This window comes from Gopherus evgoodei, chromosome 9 (genome assembly GCF_007399415.2).
Source record: "Gopherus evgoodei ecotype Sinaloan lineage chromosome 9, rGopEvg1_v1.p, whole genome shotgun sequence".
In the NCBI taxonomy this organism is placed as follows: domain Eukaryota; kingdom Metazoa; phylum Chordata; order Testudines; family Testudinidae; genus Gopherus; species Gopherus evgoodei.
Window position 1 is genome coordinate 29411470 of NC_044330.1, and position 21103 is coordinate 29432572.

The window sequence follows — 21103 nt, forward strand, 5'->3', positions numbered from 1 at the left end:
AAATTTAGCTATTTGTCAGTCTCTTCAGCGTACGACTTGTCAACCAGTATGCTCTGACTGGATAGTTTCTTGCTGGAAGCAGCTGGTGTATAAGAAGCTCATGGAATACTGATTGGCATCTACTGTCCTTAGCATTTTGTAATATTCTGACCAGCTTTAGAAGGTCACTACAGAGAGCTTTCATTTGGGGGTTAAAAATTATTGTAATAGGAGCGTTCAATGAACAACTAGATGAAAATATTCATGAAGTGACATACCTCATGGGAGCAGAGACTTGAGGCGTTATGAGCACAGTTAGTTTCTTTATTGTTCTGTGGTGTTGCAGAGATGAACCCAAGACCAGTGCTCCTTTAACATAAGAGTCATTCGTAGCTAGAGTCACAAAAGACTGATCTTGAAAAGGAAGAGAAAATGTTGTGTTAATATTCACATTTAGTTTTAAATGAAAGTATGCTTGCTAAAATTATTCAGCTCCACCATCGTGTTTCATGCCAGAAGATGCTAGGGAGAGAGTTATGTTGAGGAGCCTCAAAAGAGTAAATAAACCACTCACTGTGTTTAAGATCCCTTGTACATTAGTAGGCACGCACAACATTTATGGAAGAGGTTGGCACAGCTGAGGTATGCTACAGCAACATGTCTTGATTAGATCAGCCAGCGTATTGACAGACATGGTCCTAAACGTAGAAGGAAGCACATTCTATATTGTGTGGAGAGAGATCCAACTGCCACATCCAATCCTCTAGTTTTTACCAAGCAGAAACTTCATTCTCGTTTACACTTTGGATACAACTCAGCTAGGACCTGGATGCAAGTTCCTCATCCAGAAGGAACTCAAAAACTAAACCATGGACTGCTAACTGGGTAAGTAGGTATCAGTTGCAAATGTAAGGTGTTTTTGTACTTGCCAGCCTGCAGTATCTGTCTGCCAGCTAGTACTACTTTAGTTTTAGAATCAGTCTCTCAGTAAGGTGTTTAAAACTGAATATTCAGGGAGTTGTGTTAGTACATTTGATAATTCACTCCTGCTGTAACATGAGATCTACATATTGAGTAACAGTATTTTGAAATTCTATTAGAACTTGCAGATTATTTGTTTAGCAAGACTGCTGCAAAACTACAATGAGAATGCAAGCTTTTAATAGGAAGTGTCTTGTTAGCTTCTATCTAGTAATATGAAAAGGAGTGAATTACAACTGGAACTGTGGCAACAGTTAAGCTTGTAGGAGTTAGTTAGTGTTGTATTTCACATTGTTCTCTACCATGAACAACATCTGGATTATTATAAACTACAGTAAGACCATCCATCTATCCATCACTCTGGTGCCCCAACAATCTTAAATACACTAACATACCCTTCTCATTTACCCCATATCAAGTCAGGTGACTCAGCAACAAGAACTTAGTTTAAAAAGTGACCTTTAGCTAATGCATATTTTAGTTGCCAAGCTACCTCTACCAGTCCTACCTTAGAATCACTATTGACCAAACAAATTCTGCAGTTTAGTCATGTTTGTGCAGTTGACCTATCCTTTGAAGATTAAGATGCTTTGCAAAGAAGCATGCTCACGGATTTCTACGAAAGTTGTTTCCAAGGTGGATGAATAAGTTAGATTTTAAATCAACATTAAAGTTTTGGAAATAAACTTATTTAAAATTTAATTTGAAATAATAGACAACCTAAAAAGGCCTAAAATTAAATTTAAAAAATCTTAATTAGTACATATTTGCTGCCAAGTTTTAAAGAGAAAAAAAAATGCACTGAACTGGTGAAAACAAGCACATGTAACCAGGGTATGACATGCCAAACCAGCTTTTCATAGAATCATAGATGATTAGGGTTGGAAGGGACCTCAGGAGGTCATCTAGTCCAACCCCCTGCTCAAAGCAGGACCAATCCTCAAATCCCTAAATGGCCCCCTCAAGGACTGAACTCACAACCCTGGGTTTAGCAGGCCAACGATCAAACCACTGATTTAAATCAGTTTAAACCACCAGTTTCAAGTCCACCCTGGTTGCTTACAAGGAAGATGGGTAGCTGTGCTGAGAACTGTGTTTACTGAAACAAGTTTCAGAATTTTTATTTTGCTTCGTGGAGATTTAGCTAGATTATATCAATTTACTTCACATTTTGAATGATACTGCAGGTATTTTTAGAGCAACAAGGTGGGTGAAGTAATATCTTTTATTGGACCAACTTATGTTGGTGAGAGACAAGCATTCACAGAGCTGTTCTTCATGTCTTTTTAGTAACCAGAGACTTCTGAGCACCTCAGGTGATTGTACATTTTACTTAAGTGGTCACTATTTCTTTTATTCTATATTTAAGAAATTTGCCAGGGCAACAGCTTTGACACTAACCTCTAAGGTGCAACAAGCTGAGGTAGACTAAGGGTATGTCTACACTACGGGATTATTCCGATTTTACATAAACCGGTTTTGTAAAACATTGTATAAAGTCGAGTGCACGCGGCCACACTAAGCACATTAATTCGGCGGTGTGCGTCCATGGTCCGAGGCTAGCATCGATTTCCGGAGCATTGTACTGTGGGTAGCTATTCTGTAGCTATCCCATAGTTCCCGCAGTCTCCCCCGTCCCTTGGAATTCTGGGTTGAGATCCCAGTGGCTGATGGGGCAAAAATCATTGTCGCGAGTGGTTCTGCGTAAATGTCATCACTCATTCCTTCCTCCGGGAAAACAACAGCAGACAATCATTTCGTGCCCTTTTTCCCTGAATTGCCCTGGCAGACGCCATAGCACAGCAACCATGGAGCCCGTTCAGATTTTTTTTTTTTTTTTACTGTCACCGTATGTGTACTGGATGCCACTAACAGATGTGTTACTGCAGCGCTACACAGCAGCATTCGTTTGCTTTTGCATGATAGCAGAGATGGTTATCAGTCGTTCTGTACCATCTGCTGCCATTGTAAATTGGCAGTAAGATGACAGTTATCTGTCGTTCTGTACTGTCTGCTGCTATCATGGGTGCCCCTGGCTGAGATTGGCCGGGGGCGCAAAGGCAAAACTGGGAATGACTCCCCGAGTCAATCCCTCCTTTATGGTTTCTAAAAATAGTCAGTCTTGCCTAGAATATGGGGCAAGTGTACTAGAGAACCAGTGCATCAGAGCACAGCTGCTCCACGTCAGATCCCGCAGAAATGATGAGCAACATGCCATTCACAGGTGATGCCCCTGCAACAACCCCACCTGTTGCTTCCCTCCTCCCCCAACCTTCCTGGGCTACCATGGTAGTGTCCCCCTCCCCCCCATTTGTGTCATGAAGTTATAAAGAATGCAGGAATAAGAAACAGTGACTTGTTAGTGAGATAAAATGAGGGGGAGGCAGCCTCCCGCTGCTATAACAGTCCAGGCAGAACATTAAGCGGTGCAGGGGAGAGGAGCCCAGCATCCCGCTGCTATGATAGTCCAGGCAGTACAGAATCTTTTCTTTACACAGGAAAGGGAGGGGGCTGATGGAGCTCAGCTCCCAGTTGCTATGATGAGGATTGTTACCCGCCATTCTGTACCATCTATTGGGAATGACCGGGAATCATTCCTATTTTCCACCCAGGCGGCCCCGGCCAGCCTCACCTGAGGCCAGCCAGGAGCACTCACGGGCTGATTACAAGGACGGCTAGCAGTCCTACTGCACCATCTGCCACCAGGGAGGTGAGAGGAGCGGATACTGCTCTTCAGTGCTGCAGCATCGCGTCTACCAGCAGCATTCAGTAGACATAGGGTGACATTGAAAGAAGTCAAGAAACGATTTCTTTCCCTTTTCTTTCACGTGGGAGGGGGAGGGAGTAAATTGTCAAGCTATACCCTGAACCACGCCGGACAATGTATTTGAACCTACCGGCACTGGGAGCTCAGCCAAGAATGTACATATTTTTTGGAGACTACTGTGGGATAGCTGGAGTCCTCAGTTCACTCCCCCCCCCCCCCCCCCCATGAGCGTCCATTTGATTCTTTGGCTTTCCGTTATGCTTGTCACGCAGCACTGTGTAGCCTGGAGATTTTTTTCAAACGCTTTGGCATTTCGTCTTCTGTAACGGAGCTCTGATAGAACAGATTTGTCTCCCCATACAGCGGTCAGATCCAGTATCTCCTGTACGGTCCATGCTGGAGCTCTTTTTGGATTTGGGACTGCATCGCCACCCGTGCTGATCAGAGCTCCATGCTGGGCAAACAGGAAATGAAATTGAAAAGTTCGTGGGGCTTTTCCTGTTTACCTGGCCACTGCTTCCGAGTTCAGATTGCTGTCCAGAGCAGTCACAGTGGTGCACTGTGGGATACCGCCCGGAGGCCAATACCATCGATTTGCATCCACACTAACCCTAATCCGATATGGTAATACCGATTTTAGCGCTACTCCTCTTGTTGGGGAGGAGTACAGAAACCGATTTAAAGAACCCTTTATATTGATATAAAGGGCCTCGTAGTGTGGACAGGTACAGCGTTAAATCGGTTTAACGCTGCTAAAATCGGTTTAAACGTCTAGTGTAGACCAGGCCTACCACTGTCAAAGGGCCACAGTCTTGCAGGAGTTAGTTCTGCACAGAAGAGGCCATGCTTTTGGAATGCCACGTGGAGCAACCGTGTGGCAGGTATCATTCACTTTCTGCAGTCCACAATGCAAACTGCTGCTTTATGGAGCCATCCAGAGAGTTGTCGGAGTGTGTAGTGCATATTGCTGTGATAGTTCTTATGCAAAAATGGTTGACTTAGAACCTGAGGTCTGCAGCTATGTCTTAACCTCAAAATGGTAACTGGGGTTTCTTCCCCCCACTTCTTTGCTGCAACCACCACTATGCCTTAAAATTTTAGTGGAAAGTTATAGTAAATTGGCCACATAAATTATGAAGCAAATTGATTCTTATTGCAATAAAAGCCAGCCCTTGCACCTGAAATAAGGAAGTTCACATTTAGCTTCTATCTAATATTGCAACTTTATTTATATTTTTGCATTAAAATTTTATGTGGAGTCAGTCTTGACTAGTGTAACCCAGTTGCTGTAGATGAAGAAACTGGTATTAATCTCATAGGGTGGGCCACATCTTTAATATTACAAATGAGATATTAAAGGGTCCTTTTTAAGGCATACATGTTATTTTTTCAGCAGCAGTTGTCTATATGGCAAACTGTAAACAATTGTAAGAGTCTGCTGTACTTTAGGGCAGTTTAGTACCTGGAACCTACTACACAGCCACCACCATCGTGGTCAACAAGTTCTGTAGACCAATCTGAGAACCTTGGGCTAGAATGGCAAAAAGTAAATTAATCTTGGGTCATCTAGATTACGTTATTTATAAATGTTTTCCACCTAGCCAAATTTTAGACTTCAGAAGAGTTTCTACAGAGTCATGCATGGAAGAGGATAAATTTCTTTCTTAAATTCACTGAGAAGTAGTGATTTGTAGTAGTTCATGTTGGTTGGTGCGTCTAGGGACCGTACAGACAGAACAATTCTCAGTCTGTTAAGAACTTCAGAAACTAGTAGCACTAATGCTGAACTACAGCTCTAGAAGTCATGCATACTGTATAGATGTAGTTATCTGGCAAAATTCTGAAGAACTATTTTTCCATTCTGCCCCAAAGGAGCCAGTATGAATGCAGAAGTTATATAAACTGCTTGCATGAACTGTATCAGACAAGCAAGTTGTTACTGTGTTAAGCAGTGTAAACATTCCTCTAGTAGCAATCACTTCTGTTCTTGTCCCTGGATTTGGAGATTTACTCTTCTCACTTTCCCATTGAATGAAGAGTTTTGCCTTGAAAAGCTAAGAATTCACTAGGCCTGACTCAGTGAGCCACTGGTGTATTACACTTAAAAACAGGGATTGTACAGACAATAATAGTCTTACAAACTAGTGACTGCATCGCTTGTGCCATCATTCAAACTAAAGTCTGTGTCCAGATGTTTTCTAGGCTACAAGGCTCTTCCAGTGATCTAACACCCTTATTGTTTATTTGTTAAGACCTTTGCATGACATCAGGGGGTCTGCCTGCCTTTCTGAAACTGCATAGTCAAGTACCACACTGATGGATTTACTAGCCCAACACTACGGAGCAATACAGGAAATTCTTAGAGTGGCCAATGTAACATGTATGAGGGTTTATGGTCAGACTGAAACATTAAGTTTGAGGATGAGCAACAGAGAAAGCATGAGGAAAGCTAGAAATATAAGGCAAATTCTTTCTAAGTTACTTGCTAGTTTTTGTTCCCTTGGGACAGCAAAGCTATTTACTTTTCTTAATGAAAGTGTGGTGCTGGCAACCCCTTCAGAGGAGGGTCACTTGACATGGTTCAAGTCTATGCAGTATGAAACAGGACATGTTAGTGTTAATACAGAATGCACCCTCCCTATGGAGCACCAAGCCTAGGCTGGTTATTATGTTTTGTATTGGTGTGGAAGATTCAGGCCATTTCTTTTAAAAATTTGAACACACAACTGTTATTAGAAACAATGAAGCTGCTCCAAACTGTGCTGTCAATGTTGTCAATTGACTTTTTGGTAATAGCCTTCCATCAACTCTGTCCCCTAGCTATCATTTCTACACCCTCCTCCCCCCCACTTTGTTTTATTTATAGGCTACAGCAGCTGAACAGGGGAGTACCCTTCACACTAATGTGTCAGAGAGGTACTGTGGACACATGTGCAAATCTATAGCCTAGGAGCACCTGCTTTACTTGCCTGAACATAAAGCTTCTGGCTCCTTCCAAAAGGTTGTCTTAGCCTATGTGGGATTGACCTGTTGCTAAGCAATTGTGACTGGCCCAACACCTTCCACATATGCCTGAGGTCACTATATTTACAAGTCTATGCTTGCTCTTTGTTTCAATTCTAGGTAGTTTCTTTTAGAGAGAGGGAGGGAGGCAGGCAGGGAGGGGAGTTCAGCCTGAATTTCAGACGGTAGCAAGTTGAAATTCTGCAAATAATAGTTTCATTAGAATCTATGTCAGATCAATAGGGGTATCTGTATAAGCTGTTGGAAAAAATGCAAGGAAAGTTGTTTAAAAAATTACCAGGACTTGTGTTAAACCCAGACATAGCAGTACTAATATTCAAAGCAAAACTGACTTCCTCATTTCACTTCTCTTGACCTGAGCCATCAGAGATGACAGAAGATCATCTACATGTGGCAAGTTTTAAGAAAATTCTTGCTATGACAGGTGTTACAAGGAAAGATTAATAGAGGTTTTCAATGGACAGCGTCCCTTCAGCATTTGAAAGGCAGAGTCAAAGGAACATCTTCTGACCTATTTAAAAGTATCTCCATTTTTTGTTAGTTGCACTTCTCTGAGATACCTGCTATTACAAGAGCTATATTATTATTATAGCTGAAGGATCAGAGTTGTTAAATTTCATGCATTTGAGAGTACCTGGTCTTGTCAGTTTCCACCATGTATAGGGGTGTTACAGCTGGGGGGTGGTGGGGTCCTTAAGAGCACAACACTGAGGAATTTGCCAAGGATCCCAGGGACAGGCACAGCACTAGAAGGTGGCTTTAAGTCGTTTTGGGCAACTAGATTTCGAGTTGTGTGTCTTTTTTTTAATTTAAACTTGAGCTGTTTGACAAGCCCCGATCAAGAAGCCGAACAGGACTTTCACTTCCTGGAGATGCACCGCCTGGATTCCACTTCAAGGCATGGGCAGCAGGTCCAGACCTGACTTTTCCCCAAAGTTCAGGGGACAGCTGGGGCCAGGTCTATCTGCTCTGTAAGTTACGTGCCCGGGAAGCACGTAACTTAGCTGTGTGCACACGGGGTAGGGGTCGCCCCAGCTCCTGGATCTCCCGGGGGTGGCCCAGTGTGACGGGCAGTGGCGCTGCAGGGTCCGGGCGGGGAGGAGATGCAAGTGGGGGCATTCCGCGACGGCGCGCGGCTTGCCCAGCCGGGGAGTAGAGGCGCCCCTCGGCCGGGGGAGCACCGGGGCAGGCAGGCAGCACAGCTACCTAAAAATAGGAGCCGCCATAAGCGAGTGAGCGCCGGGGTCCGCGCTAGGCCGAGCTCCGCTTCCTTCCTGTTCCGCGAGCCTCCGGCGGCAGCTCCCGCGCTGGGGGAGGGGCAGCTGTCCCGCTAGCCGGCCCGAGCGGGGGGCAGCGGCAGTGCGGGCAGGGGCCTCGGCACAGCCCCGGCCGCAGGAGCCGCCCCCGGTAACGCTCCTGCAGCTCCGCAGTATCGCTCAGCCCCCGCGGGCGGGCCCGGCTCGGGCAGGGCAGGGCAGGGCGCACTTACCAGCCATAGTGCCAGTGCTGCTGCTGCTGCTGCTGCCGCCGCCGCCGCCGCCGGCGGACCCTACTTCCCGGATAGATGCTGCGGCCGCCGGCTACTCGCGAGCCGCTGCCGGAGCCGCCCTTTATATCCGGGCGGGCGGAGCCACGTGGGGCACGTACGATGTCCGCAGTCTCTCGCTAGCGCCGGGGCGGGGAGACTCGCCGGGCTGGCGATCCCGGCACGGGCGAGGAGCGGCCAGCGGTAGCCTGTGTGCTAGGGCTGCCTGAGAACAGCCTTTCCTCGGGCTAATTCCTTCCTTCCATTCCCGGTGTCTGCTTTGCACGCACCGCGGTCTCTAAGTACCGTGTGCTCTGAGCCAGATCCTCCATTCCTTTCCCAGGTGCTCTGTGCTGCCGGAAAACTGCCCCGACGGCCTCACCTGCTGCTAGGGAATTCTTGGCTATGAAGAGTGTTACGCGGCGTTCATTGCTGGGGTATCTGACAGGGTTGCCCTCCGGTTTGCTGAAGGCGGGTGGCGGTGAATGTGGCATTGCCTCCTCTTCCTTTCCCACTGCTAGGAAGAGTTTCGTAGCCTGAATTGAAGGGGTTGTATGGGGTGCAAGACTCCCACAGAGGATGTGACCCCAAGCAGCTTCTGTACTTTGCTAGTGCTTATGGCTAGCCAGGGGTTATGTTCTGATAAGTGACCCTTTGAAAATGACACAAGTTTTTTTTTTGTATTATTCTTTCTCAACAACTTCTAGGTCCAGTTTGTTCACCTTACAAATAAAAATACACGTTTTCTACCTCCAAGTGCTGCAATCTCCACCTGGGATCTGAGAATCAAGCTGGATTTTGCCTGTTGCTTGCATTGCTGCTGCTAATAAATATTCAGCAATCACAACTGCCCACTAAAAGAGTCTGTTGATGGTGCATATGAGAGAGAGAATCCAGCTGCCTGTCTCAAAGCTGTGTTGGCTCTGCAGGGATAACACAAATACAGTCTTATTTGATTCAGTAAGGTGAGCAGCTACAGTAAGTAAATTTGCTTAACATTTTTAGTCATTTTTTTGGCTAGAAGTACAATAAATTTCCACAGGAGCCTGATAAAATTGCTCAAATCAGCTAACCCACAGACACTGTACTGAGGGTGAAAAACTTTTTTTTAGGCTAGGGATGAGCACTAATACACTGCTCGGTGATGTTCAGACACATAGTGAGAGACAGTTCCTGCCCCAAATCATTTATAGTTTAAGTATATAAGACGAGAGGAAACAAAGACAGAGAAAAGTGAAGCAACTTGCCCACGGCCACATAGCAAATCGGTGGCATAGCTGGGCTAAGAATGCAGGTCTTCTGGATCCTACCCAAGTGACCTAGCCGCTAGATTGGGGTGGCTAAACTTACTGACTTGTTGAGCTGCATATGATAATCTTCAGAAGTTTTTGAGAGCTGGGCGTGGCAGCTGGGTCTTAGGAGTGTGGCAGCTGGGGTTCAGGGCTTCAGGTGCCTCCCTCGGTCTGAAGGCCCAAGACCGCCCTCTCTGCAGGGCAGAAGCCGCCTCACTACTGTGCCACAGGACAGAATCCCTGAGCTCCCCCTACCCCAGTCTGGTGGAGAATGGAATAGGGAGAGGGGGAGCTCCGTGAGCCGTACTTTAACTGTAAAAGAACAGCATGTGGCTTGTCCATCTCTGAACTGGATTATACTGTCACCCATTTGGAGCATCACCAAAGGTAGAGATTATAGAGAGGGGTTTGGCAGAGTTGGGGTAGATCCATACTAAGAAAAAAGGTAATTTTTTAAACCACGTTAGTTGGATACAGCCTATGTTTATCTCAATGTGCTAACCTATGTTAAAACTGTACCTGACTTGTCCACGCTAATATTCTACTATGTTTTAGTTATCACATCTTAGCTAACATGGTAAAAAAAACCTATCTGTTTTCCTAGTGTAAACAAGGCCTTGGAAAGGGAACTGTGGCTGTTGGGAAGGAGGAAGTAGAGTTCTGGGGAAGGATGGGGTTTTTGAAGGGAATGAGAAGTATATAACTGACTTTGAAGGAGGGAGGGAGGGAGAAGGATCATTGGTAGAAGAAGGGAGCCTTAAAAATGTTTGAATAAGAGAGAATAAGCATCTAAACTTTTTGACTGTCTAAACAGAAATTTTTGACTTTTTTCAGATCTCCCATAGACTCATCCAAACTTGAAACCCTATCAGAGTTAAAATAGTGCACTGATTTAAGTTTTCTGTGCACACTAAGCTTTTAAGTAATAAATGTTCAAACTATTTATTTGGTCTTTCTATGTTCACAACTATTCACTTTAGTCCACCACAGCCTATTTTCTCTGGGCAAGGTTCTTATTTCAGTTGCACCTGAAAGATGTAAAATGTGGAATAGTTCCAGTGATACCACGGGAGTTTTACACTGATATAAATCTAGATCTGGAGTAACTCCCTTGATTTTACTAAAGTTTACACAAGTGTAATCTGGAGTAACTCTACTGACTTCACTGCTTTTCCTCCAGATTTTACAACAGTGCAACTGCTATAACAATTTGTCCTTACTACAGAGTGCGCACAACGTTCAACAGATTTTTTTGATTTCTAATCTTTAGTAACTTTGTTCCACAGTTGCTGAACCTTGCACTTCCCCTGCATTTGGGCTACCCTAATGTAGTTCTTAGTATTTAAAATGCAAATATTTTCTCTTCAGTATTTTACTTTCTGATTCTGAAGGGAGTATGAGCTATTCTGTTCCATAATCAGCTGTGATTGTTAAAGAGTCATATTGTATAGTTTAGTTGTACTATTTATGCTTTATTTTAACCACCATTTATAATCTGAACCAACCTTGCCCCAGACTACTCAGCAAGCTTTAGTTTATCCTCTTCTTAGTTGTGGTCTCTAGGTGCTACAAATGATAATATTAAAGTCTTGTATTCTCTCTGATGAGCATTGTGCTGTTATCTTAGCCTTGAATTAACTGTAAGGCATCCTGCATTTCAGAATGTATTGCACCCCTCATACCAGGAAGCCCTGAAATTCACAAGATTTGAAGACAACAGTCAGCACAAAAAGTGGTGAGATTCTCTGAAATTTCAAGATCAGGAAGTGTAGGCATCTTGCAAGGGTTTGGGAAGAAGCAGGGGTGATACTTACCCATAGTTATCAAACCTAAGAAAAGGCTTTGATTTAATATTTGTGCTGAGGCTTTCTTGTTTTTTTCCCCACCCAGTTTGGCCATTCCTGGATTTTACTAAGGGCTGGTGCAGTGATTGAGAAAAGGGGTGACATACTGGAAATGACTGACCCAATGAAGGTTTAAGCAGTTTTGTTTCTGAGTGTACTAATTTGACTCTGTCAATTGCACTCATTTGCTGTAGTCAAGTAGAGGGACATCCACTCATTTCATGCCCCAAAAGTGCAAACAGCTTCAGTGTTGCAAGATACAGTAAGAATAGTGCTTAGCAGTTGCCTTCTTCAAAGGGCTCTATAAACATTAATCAGATAATCCTCAGAGCTATGAGGCAGGTATTATCATTCCTATTTTATAGAGAAAGCAAATGAGGCTCATAGAGATTAAAGAGCATAATTTTTACTCATTTATGCTAGTGTAAAAATACAGTGGCGTTAATGTGGAGTTTCCCTTAAGTGACTTCAAGGGAGTTACTTCAGTCTTATACGGATGTAAATTAGAACAGCATTGGCCCTAAGTGATTTGCCCGGCACTATGCAGCAAATCAGTGGCACAGCGAGAATCAGAATTCAGAAGAACCCACTCCCCGATCTGTGCTCCGTCGTCAAGCCTTTACTCATCATATAACACAGTAGACTTTGTGTGAAACTGCAGGTAGATACTCCTGGGTTCTTGACCTAGGTGTGTCTGCATGGAAGCAGATTAATAATGCTTCCTTTTTATAGGAGTTCAGTTTAATAAAGTTGAAATCTGTAGGACCTGCAGGTCTGCACGTAAAAGCTGCCATTCATTAGTCAAGGCTTAAACTAGAGTGGTGATTGGAGAGAGATCCCTTTTATCATCTGTATAGCAGTGCAAACAGGCTGCACTGCTGGAATTTAAAGCCTCCTATGTAAGCAGCATATATACACTGAAGGGAAGGTGCCCTGCCATAGTAATGACTACATGGATCAGAAGCAAATGTTAACTAAACCAGACCCGAAGGATTCCCTCCCAAATCAGATTATAGTAGTAGTATAGCTCTTATAAGATAAATAATTGTTCTTTTACTTCAAAATATAGAAAACAACTTCCTGCTGTCACATTTACAGCTTCCATAACAGCTGTACCAAGTATCTTTGCCATCTCAGCTGTATCACTCCAAATAATTCCCCCTACATTCACTGTTCAATATCTGAATTTACTCCCTGTGTCACAGTTCTCACATCTGTTAGCTGTAGTTAAGAGTCTTGCATATATCCAATGCAATTTTAAAAACTCTTTCAAGATAGCAGTGTTGTAGTGGTGTTGGTCCCAGGATATTGGAGCGACAAAGTGGGTGAGAGAAGATCTTTTATTGGGCCAATTTCTTTTGGTGAAAGAGACAAGCTTTTGAGCTATGTAGAACTCTTCTTCAGACTTCAGCTACGGAGCTACACAGGTCTCACCAACAGAAGTTGGTCCAATAAAAGATATTACCTCACCCACCTTGTCCCTTTAAAATAGTGAGTCAAGTTAAGAAACTCGGTATCATTTCTGACCATGTCCTTTCCATTGATTAGCCCCCATGTGTCAGAGATGGTGTAAAGGTGTTTTTCCACATGGTTTGCACAGACCACACAATTGTTTATCTCATGGTACCCTCACAACAGCAGCTCATGCCCTTTTCACTGCACAACTTAATTCCTTCTTATCAGGTTTTCAGCATCTCTATTGCTCACAGATTGTTCAGAATGGAGCAGCATGTTTTCTCACTGGGGTGAGCAATTGCAGTCACATTACACCTGCCCTCTTTCCTCTGCATTAGCTGTTTATAAAGTGGCAGATTGAATTTAAGTTGTTGATTTTTTAAAATCTTTTAATGGTGTAGACCTGGTCTACATTTGCACTGTCTTTCATGACTTGGTTTGATGGCTGTTTGCACTCTTATGTCAAAATCCTAGATGGGCCTAAAGCAAACCCTCAGATCTGAACACAGTGAATTTTGCATGAAGGTTTGGTTAATCCTAGATGGCTGGGCCATGGCTCTACAATGGAATGAACCAAAACTGGAATCCAAACTCTGTGGAAGTTTGGATCTGGTGCCAAATCAAACTCATGGTCCATCTAGTCCAGTACCCTGTATCTGGCCAGTTCCAGGGGATTCAGAAGAAGATGCAAGAAATCCTATAATGGACAAGTTTCAAAGACCATGTTTTTTGTGGAAGTTTCTGCATAACCCCAGCAGTCAGTGCTTATTCTCTGAGGCCTGTGGCTTTGAGTATTTTTTGGTCTTTGATAATTTTTGAATCTTGTCTGTTGTAACTGTGAGTGTTTTTATTATTTAAATAAAATGTCTAATCCATTTTGGAATCCTGCTAAAGTCTTGGCAGCAGTACTGTCTTGTAACAGTGAGTTCTACAGGTTAATTTTACATTGTGTAAAATAGTAACTATAGATTGTAGAGATCCTCCCACTTCACAATTCTCCAGTATCTCTCAACAGAAGCACCGTTTAAAGTGGGAATAGTTTTCACTGCCTTCTGAATGGTTCAGATGCCCCTGTTTTGGTATTTGGAGGGGGCGCTCTATAACCTCAAAACAGTCTTGTTTACAGGGTACACACTGCATAGTTTAGATCAAAATGTCTTTAAAATAATCCCATCTTCCACCGAGAGCATGCCTACTTTACTGAACTTCTTTATAAAAATAATTTATAGCTAGGGAGTTTCACAACCATTATTTTAAATCTAAGTTTATTTTATTGCTTCTAATACTGGCTGATTTGTGTTATGAATGTTGCTAGAAAAATAAGATGGAATAAATTTATAAATAAAGTTAAAGCTGTTTCATTAAATGTTAATGGATATACTTGTCCAGCTGAGAGAGCATAGATTTTAACATGTCTTGCATTAAGCACTTAATGCTGATATGGCTTATATTCAGGAAGACCATTTGGATAGCTAGAGCTGAGCATCACTTACGTGAACATGGGTTGGGGAAATGTTTTGTTCTGTCAGTAAAAATAAACAGAAAGTCGACTTCAGTTGGTCCAGAAAACTACAGTTCTGAAGAAAGATGATAAATATATTTTAGTTCTGGAATTGCCTTTAAAATCGGTATCTCCATTTAAATTTCTGCCGTTCCCTCCCCTCCCCATTATAAATACATTTTAGGTTGGTTTGGGGGCCACAGCTAAGATTTGAGTTACATGTGGAAAGACTTTAATTGTGCCACGTTGTCACATGTGTGGAAAGGAAACTGTATTTGTTATATACATGTAAAAGTTATTAAAATACAAATATTTTTTATTTTTGAGAGAATAACAAGGCAGAGAAACAGAAAACCAACTTTATACACAGCCAACATTTACAGAGTGCAGATATATTCAGTTTCCATACCTTAGGACAAAGCTGTGTAGTAAAAAGCATTTGACATACAGATGCAGAGAAAAGAAGATGGAAAAAAAAATCATGACCCTCTGATATCCAGTTTCATTCCGAAAGCAAATGGTCTTGGCTGATCACTGGCTTAAGAAATCTTTAATTAAAATTATTAATTATTAATGCAGCTGTAGAAAAAATATTGGGAACACTTATGCTTGTTACTGTTCAGACCTGTATCTTTTTTGTTTGGCAGGCTTACAGCTTCTTATTCTTGACAAAGAGTTTAACCCCACATTTAAAAAGCTATATGTCTGTAAAGGAAATTAAAGCGACAATTTATGAAAGAAAATGTCATGCTCAGATGGTTGTTTTCAGAATGTTAGATTAGAATTGAGCCCAGCCAAAATACCAAATCTGATATCCCTGAAGTTTAGAGAAGTTTATGTATGAATTTGAAATTTGCTTCATTTCTAAAATTGCCTAAACCAAAATCCAAAGCTAAACAAACTTTGTGGGTCAGAGTCAGATGCGTCTTTAGTTTAGCTAAAGCAAGGGTTCCCAAACTTGGTTTTGCGGCTTGTTCAGAGTAAGCCCCTAGTGGGCCATGAGATGCTTTGTTTACCTGAGAGTCCATAGGTACGTCCGCTCGTAGCTTGGGCCAGGCCACTGCTTCCCACAGCTCCCATTGGCCAGGCATGGCGAACTGTGGCCACTGGGAGCTGTGAGCAGCTGTACCAGGTAAACAAATCGTCTTGCGGCCCGACAAGGGCTTCCTCTGAACAAGCCATAAGCCAAGTTTGGGAACCCCTGAGTTAAAGATAGTTTTTCTACAGACTATGAATGAAATATTATAGTCAGCCTCTGAAAAAGGTAAATTTATGAAAGATTTTCAATTCTATACTTATTGATGATTTCAAAATGATATTTTTTAATTCTTAGAGATTAGGAAACACTGAGAAAATTTAAATAGACTGAGATCATACTGAGTTCATAGGGAGGGTTACTTTCCTATAAGATCTAGTGAGTTCCAAGTATTCTCTAGAATAGCAAACTTTTCAATGTCACTGACCAGCTTATGTCCTGAGGTTCAGAACAGGCCTTTCACTGGGTTGAGTGAGAATATTTTATTTTCAATATTTTGGAAAGTTGGATTTGGACCCCATTTAGACAATTGGTGAAGATTTGGGGGAAAAAACCTAACCCCAGGGCCAGCTCCAGGCTCCAGCTCGCCAAGCGCGTGCTTGGGGCGGCATGCCACGGGGGGCACTCTGCCGGTTGCCGGGAGGTGGGCAGGCAGCTCCGGTGGATCTCCTGCAGGCGTGCCTGTGGAGGGTCCGCTGGTCCCACGACTCCGATGAAGCATCCGCAGGCATGCCTGTGGGAGGTCCACTGGAGCCACGGGACCGGTGAGCAGCAGAGCGCTCCCCGCAGAGTGCTGCCGTGCTTGCGGCAGCGAAATAGCTAGAGCCGGCCCTGCCTAACCCACCATTGTTATGTTCTGATATTGATTTAAAAATACCTATACCATTGTACTGTATTTGCAGAGTATATTTAGGGTCAAATTTAATAGTCTTTCATTGAACAAAACTGTCAGCTTGAAAACTGAAGTCAGTGGGAGTTTTTCTTAATTAAGGATCATAGAATTTGGCCCATATCTTCACCGTCTTTCTGTGGTGGTCATCACCGTAGTATCTGAGCACTTCACAAACATTCATCCTCACAACCTATAAACTTGGGTACCCCACATTCTAGGTGAGTATCGTAACACCCTTGAATTTTAACAGAATTGTTACTCTTTCTCTCTCACCCAATAGCTATTCATTGTCTTTCATAGTGGTACTTCATAGTCATTCATCATTACAAATCATAGTACTGTAATTCATAGTGACAATGATTAGTCATTGGGCCAGAGAGCAGTACTAAGACTGATGCTGTAGCCTGGTAGTTCAGGTACCTACACAGTAAATTGGAGACCCAAGTTTATAGATTGTGGGGAGCTTGAGAGAAAAAGCACACCTCAAAATATTCCATAGCTCAGTGACTAATGGGCCTTTTTGCCATGTAGGAGACTTAAGTTAATCTCCATTCTCCATATCAGGCAAAGGGAGAACTAAATCTTGGTCTTCTGTCTCCCAAGTGAGTACCCTAATCACTGGGCTAAAAGTTACAGGGAAAAAGGAAACTCTTCCTCCAGTTGTTTTGTGAATCTAGTCCTTGTTTGCTTTTGTTAAAATACCCGAAATCAAAATGAAAATTTTTGTGTTGCATCAAACAAAACATTTTGTTCAACCTCACTTGATTTTTTGTGTGACCTTTTGTTGCCCAAATTAAAAAAAAAATGTTTTTGGTTCAATCTAAAACAAAATGTTTTTAGTTTTTCTTCCTGGAATTGCCAGCAAACTGAAAAACCCCTTATTTGCCCAACTCTAATTGTTACCTGATAGCTCCCATTTTTCCAGTCCCAGCTGATGACTGTTTTTTAGATTTCTGAGTGACCTCCATCAAGCCATTATAGTCCACTCTGGTCCCCTGCTGGCTGGGCAAAGAGAGGCAGCTAGGTCTGTCTTCAGATAGCAACCTCTCTGGGCCACACTGCAGCATTCTGCTTTATTACAGGGCAGAGCAGAGAGAGCAACTAGGCCAAGCAGTAAGAGAGTGAATTGAGAGGAGATGTATTCAGCTGCCAGGTCTATCACCTTAGGGGAAGGGAGAATGCATACAGGAAGGAAAACACAAGTTCTGAAGTGATTTGGGGTGAGAGAAAATTAGGTGAGTTTGGGAAAGGGGGAGGATGGGAGAATTTAGTGAGATGCAGGAGACCGGATTTTTGGGAGAGGGCATAGGCACTAGCAATTGTGAGAAGAGATTAAGTGAGATTATAAAGGAGGGGAAGGAGAAACTGGCAAAATTTTAGGCCCGGGGAATATGCAGAAATAGAAAAGAGAAGGTGGGGAGGGGTTGTGGCTGGGGAAGGTGAGAACTGGGAAAGTGCAGTTGGGGAAGGAGAGACTTATTTAGAGAGCTAGGGAGGAGAGAATAGGTGTTTGGGGGAAGGGAGGGAATTAGGTGAATTTCAGAAAAGAGATGAGTGCTGAGAGCAGAGAGAGAGAAATGAGGTGTTTGGGGGAATGAGAAATTAGATAAATTCAAGGGAAGTAGGGGTGGGGGAGGGATTTTAAACAAAGAGAAGTCTGGAGGGGAAGAAGAGGAGGCCTGGAGTGCTTTCCCAGTAGCTGGAAACTTCTTGTGGCTTCCAAAAACAACTGCCAGGAAAGACCTGTGAAGGAAAGATGGCAGTCAGCCAAAGAGACTTCTTTGGGAGGAGAAGCTGGAGAGGCAAAGTGAGCCCAAATAATTTGTGGAGGGCAAGAGAGAAGGAAGTAATTTGTGTTCGCAACTTCTATGTGGTTTTGTGTGTCTTAATTGTGCTTCACGAGAGTGGCTTTGTTCAGTCCAACTTTTGTGAAACCATCTTTCCTTAACAGAGCCATTGCCTCAGCATCTGAGACATTCTTCTGCTACTAGTGTTCTTTGCCCTTTGTTTTCCTTTGAAATGATGAATAATGTAAATTGTTCAGTGACTGGGACTTGGCTTTGAATATCCAGAAGAACGTTAAGGATGGGTCAGATTTGCAAAGTTGTGCACAAAAGTAGAGTCATTCAAGATGCACATGCCTTGTTGGATTTCTGGTCTTTTTTTCTCCCCTTGATTAGTATGAAGATTTGAAAGAATAAAAATCTTATTATATAAAAGCGATTTTATTCAGAGTGTTCTCTTGCTGCTGTCAGCTTATCTTTTCCATAGTCTTCCCTCCTTTGCATGGATGATAACATTATTTAAAACTGTCTTAGCCATGTTCATGTTGAAAACTAGAAAATGTATCTGCAGAGAGCCTTCATCACTGAAAGAGTCTTGTATGGGTGGTCCAAAAAGAGGATTCAGCTCGGATTTCTTTTTTTATCTATCTTTTTATAGGATTATAGATTTAAACATTGGACACTGTATGTAAAAGAAAACCCCAAATCATACCTATGGGATATTGGTGATAACATGTAAATACTTAAGAAATCATCAAACAGGATAAAGTAAAATGCACCCACTGTTAGCTGAGGGGTGGAGCGGTGAAGTCCATACTTTCTAAGAAATTAATACAGACCGTTTCTGTCCATAATCGACATTCAGAAAACGTAAAAATAAATGGATATTTTTACGTTAATGTTTTGCTTGGAGGGATCAAAGGCGCCATTGATGCAGTGGTCACTGTGTATACTAGTGTTGTTTATGGAAAAATGACTCTTGGGTTGCAACGGAATATGTTGCCAATTTTTTTTAATGAAGAGAGGTATTTATATGCCCTTGTGGTTTACTGTGTAAAAATTGCTTAAGCCCAGTGGGCTAAATTCATCCCTGATGTAACTCTACTGAAGTGAGGTCAGTGACTTGCTGAATCATTTTAAGACAAATTTTGAATATATAATCTTCTGGCCAAAGATAAATGAAGTGACATTTGTGAAATCCTTTAAACTAGTTAACCAGGCTAAGGGTCCTGCTATAGATCTCAGTTGATAAAACTATATTTCTTCCCCTTTCTCTACACTTTCTCCAGCAGACCTAGGTCCTGATTCTCATTTGTACTAAGGCTGCTGTCAGGGCTGCCACCTTTGAAACACAGAGAAAACAACATCTGGCGACCCACTGCCAACACAAAGTGCCTTAGTGCCGACTATTGCTAATTTATTACAAAAATGTTTTAGAGAAACATTTTACACCAAAAAATCCACAATATGTGTATCTTTTTATTTTTCTGACCTTATCCTAACAGGGCACTGCAGTCTGGTGTCCAGGGGTGTGACCTGTAGTGAATTCTAACGTTGGTCAAGTGGTGGTGGGGAGGAGAGAAAGGCACATTAAATGTTTTAACTGGCAAAGCAGTACAAAAAGAGCCTAGCTACTTTATAGCACACTGGCAGTGTAAAGGAGCTGTAAAATAGGTGTAGAGTGAGTCCCTTTATAGCCAGAATCAGATCCTCAATTGTCACAATATTTTTTTCCTCAGGATTCAGTTTTACAAACTCTTGGTTTTATTCACTGCAGAAGACTTGTATCGTCCCCCAGAGTAAAGCTCCACAAACTCCAGTTAGATTTCAGTTCCTGCAGCCAGCTATGAACAGAGACTCCCCTCAAAAATGTGAGACTTGCTTTTTGTCTGTCTGGAACAGAAGCTCAATTATTCCAAATAAAACTGACCAAAAATTGTACACCTCCACCCTGATATAATGCGGTCCTCAGGAGCCAAAAAATCTTACTGTGTTACAGGTGAAACTGCATTATATCGAACTATCTTTGATCCCCTGGAGTGTGCAGCCCCTCCGCCCACCCCCGGAGCACTGCTATACCGCGTTATATCCTAATTTGTGTTAGATCGGGTCACGTGATATCGGGGTAGAGGTGTATTAGAAATTGTCTGTGCAGATCAATGGCAAGTGAGAGAGAGGGAGAAACACTGGCAGCACATTTGTTTTTATTACACTAAGCCTGCCAACTGCAGACAGGGCAAGGATAAATTCTATTGACAAATTGGCTTTAGTTTGGGCTATGAGAGGTTTATAATGAAGGGACTAAAGTTCCTTATGAGATTTAGATATGTTCACTCACAAGTATTTAATGTTCTAATTTTCTCTTTAAAAGAGTGTGCGCGGCAGGTAGTATGTTCTTCTCTACTGGTACCTGAAGATTGTTCTCTGTTAAATTAGCTCGAGAACCTGAAAGCTCCCTTTATTGAGACATCACACCCACTTTCTAGCACTGCTCTGCAGCTTGTATTCTAGTCTAGTACTAGTGTATTTTGTATGCTGTTATTCCAGTGAAAGCCCTCCAGAAGGCACATGCAAATTTTTTGGGTCAGTGGCTTGCTGCTCACCAGCCGCACAAGCGGGAAGAAGCTTTTCCTCACGCTGTTCCCCTTGTGCAGTGTCCTAGCACAATTGCACTCCCTGTGTGTCCTAGCACTTCTAGAAGCATGTTATCCCAAAATGGGCAGGGGAGCTCCTTCCCCCACCTCGAGATCAACAGCACTATCTGGCTGTGGAGATGGGAATATGCTGCACTACGGGATGATGCAATAAGCACACTACCCTGGGCACCTGAGTGTTTTGCGTGGGACTGTACCTTCCCAAGGCTCAATCCCCTCTGGAGTTTCTACTGAGGGCGGTGTGAGTCTGCATCTCCCCAACTCAGGGTAACGTTTTGCTGCAACTGTCAACCCCTTTCTTACATTCAAGCTTGATGAGTCCTAAGAAAGCCTTTCCTACTTTCATTGAGTATTGTTAAAATTGCTTTG

The 21103-nt window shown here is 42.8% G+C and overlaps 2 protein-coding genes across 9 annotated transcripts in view; one reads left to right on the forward strand and one right to left on the reverse strand.

The window, feature by feature from the left end:
• Positions 1 to 8404, reverse strand: part of GYG1 (glycogenin 1) — a 29886-nt gene extending 21482 nt beyond the window's left edge. The window contains exons 1-2 of one of the 2 annotated variants that reach the window (XM_030575355.1): positions 8241 to 8404; positions 258 to 393 (exon numbers count right to left, since the gene is read on the reverse strand). In XM_030575355.1, the coding sequence (XP_030431215.1) occupies positions 258 to 393; positions 8241 to 8247 (143 nt within the window). In that variant the 5' untranslated portion in view covers positions 8248 to 8404. The remainder of the gene's footprint in view (positions 1 to 257; positions 394 to 8240) is intronic. The other variant, XM_030575356.1, reaches the window with a different exon arrangement.
• HLTF (helicase like transcription factor) overlaps positions 1 to 21103 on the forward strand; it is a 139166-nt gene that overhangs the window by 84734 nt on the left and 33329 nt on the right. For 2 of the 7 annotated variants that reach the window (XR_004001979.1, XR_004001980.1), the window contains 2 exons: positions 8984 to 9241; positions 11230 to 11303. The exons of 2 other annotated variants lie outside the window; for them this stretch is intronic. Coding sequence is in view for 1 of the 5 variants with exons in the window: in XM_030575342.1 (XP_030431202.1) it covers positions 8984 to 9103 (120 nt within the window). In the remaining 4 variants the exon portion in view is untranslated. Of the gene's footprint in view, positions 1 to 8983; positions 9246 to 11229; positions 14172 to 21103 lie in introns of those variants that run through there. 3 more of the 7 variants (XR_004001978.1, XR_004001977.1, XM_030575342.1) reach the window with 3 other exon arrangements.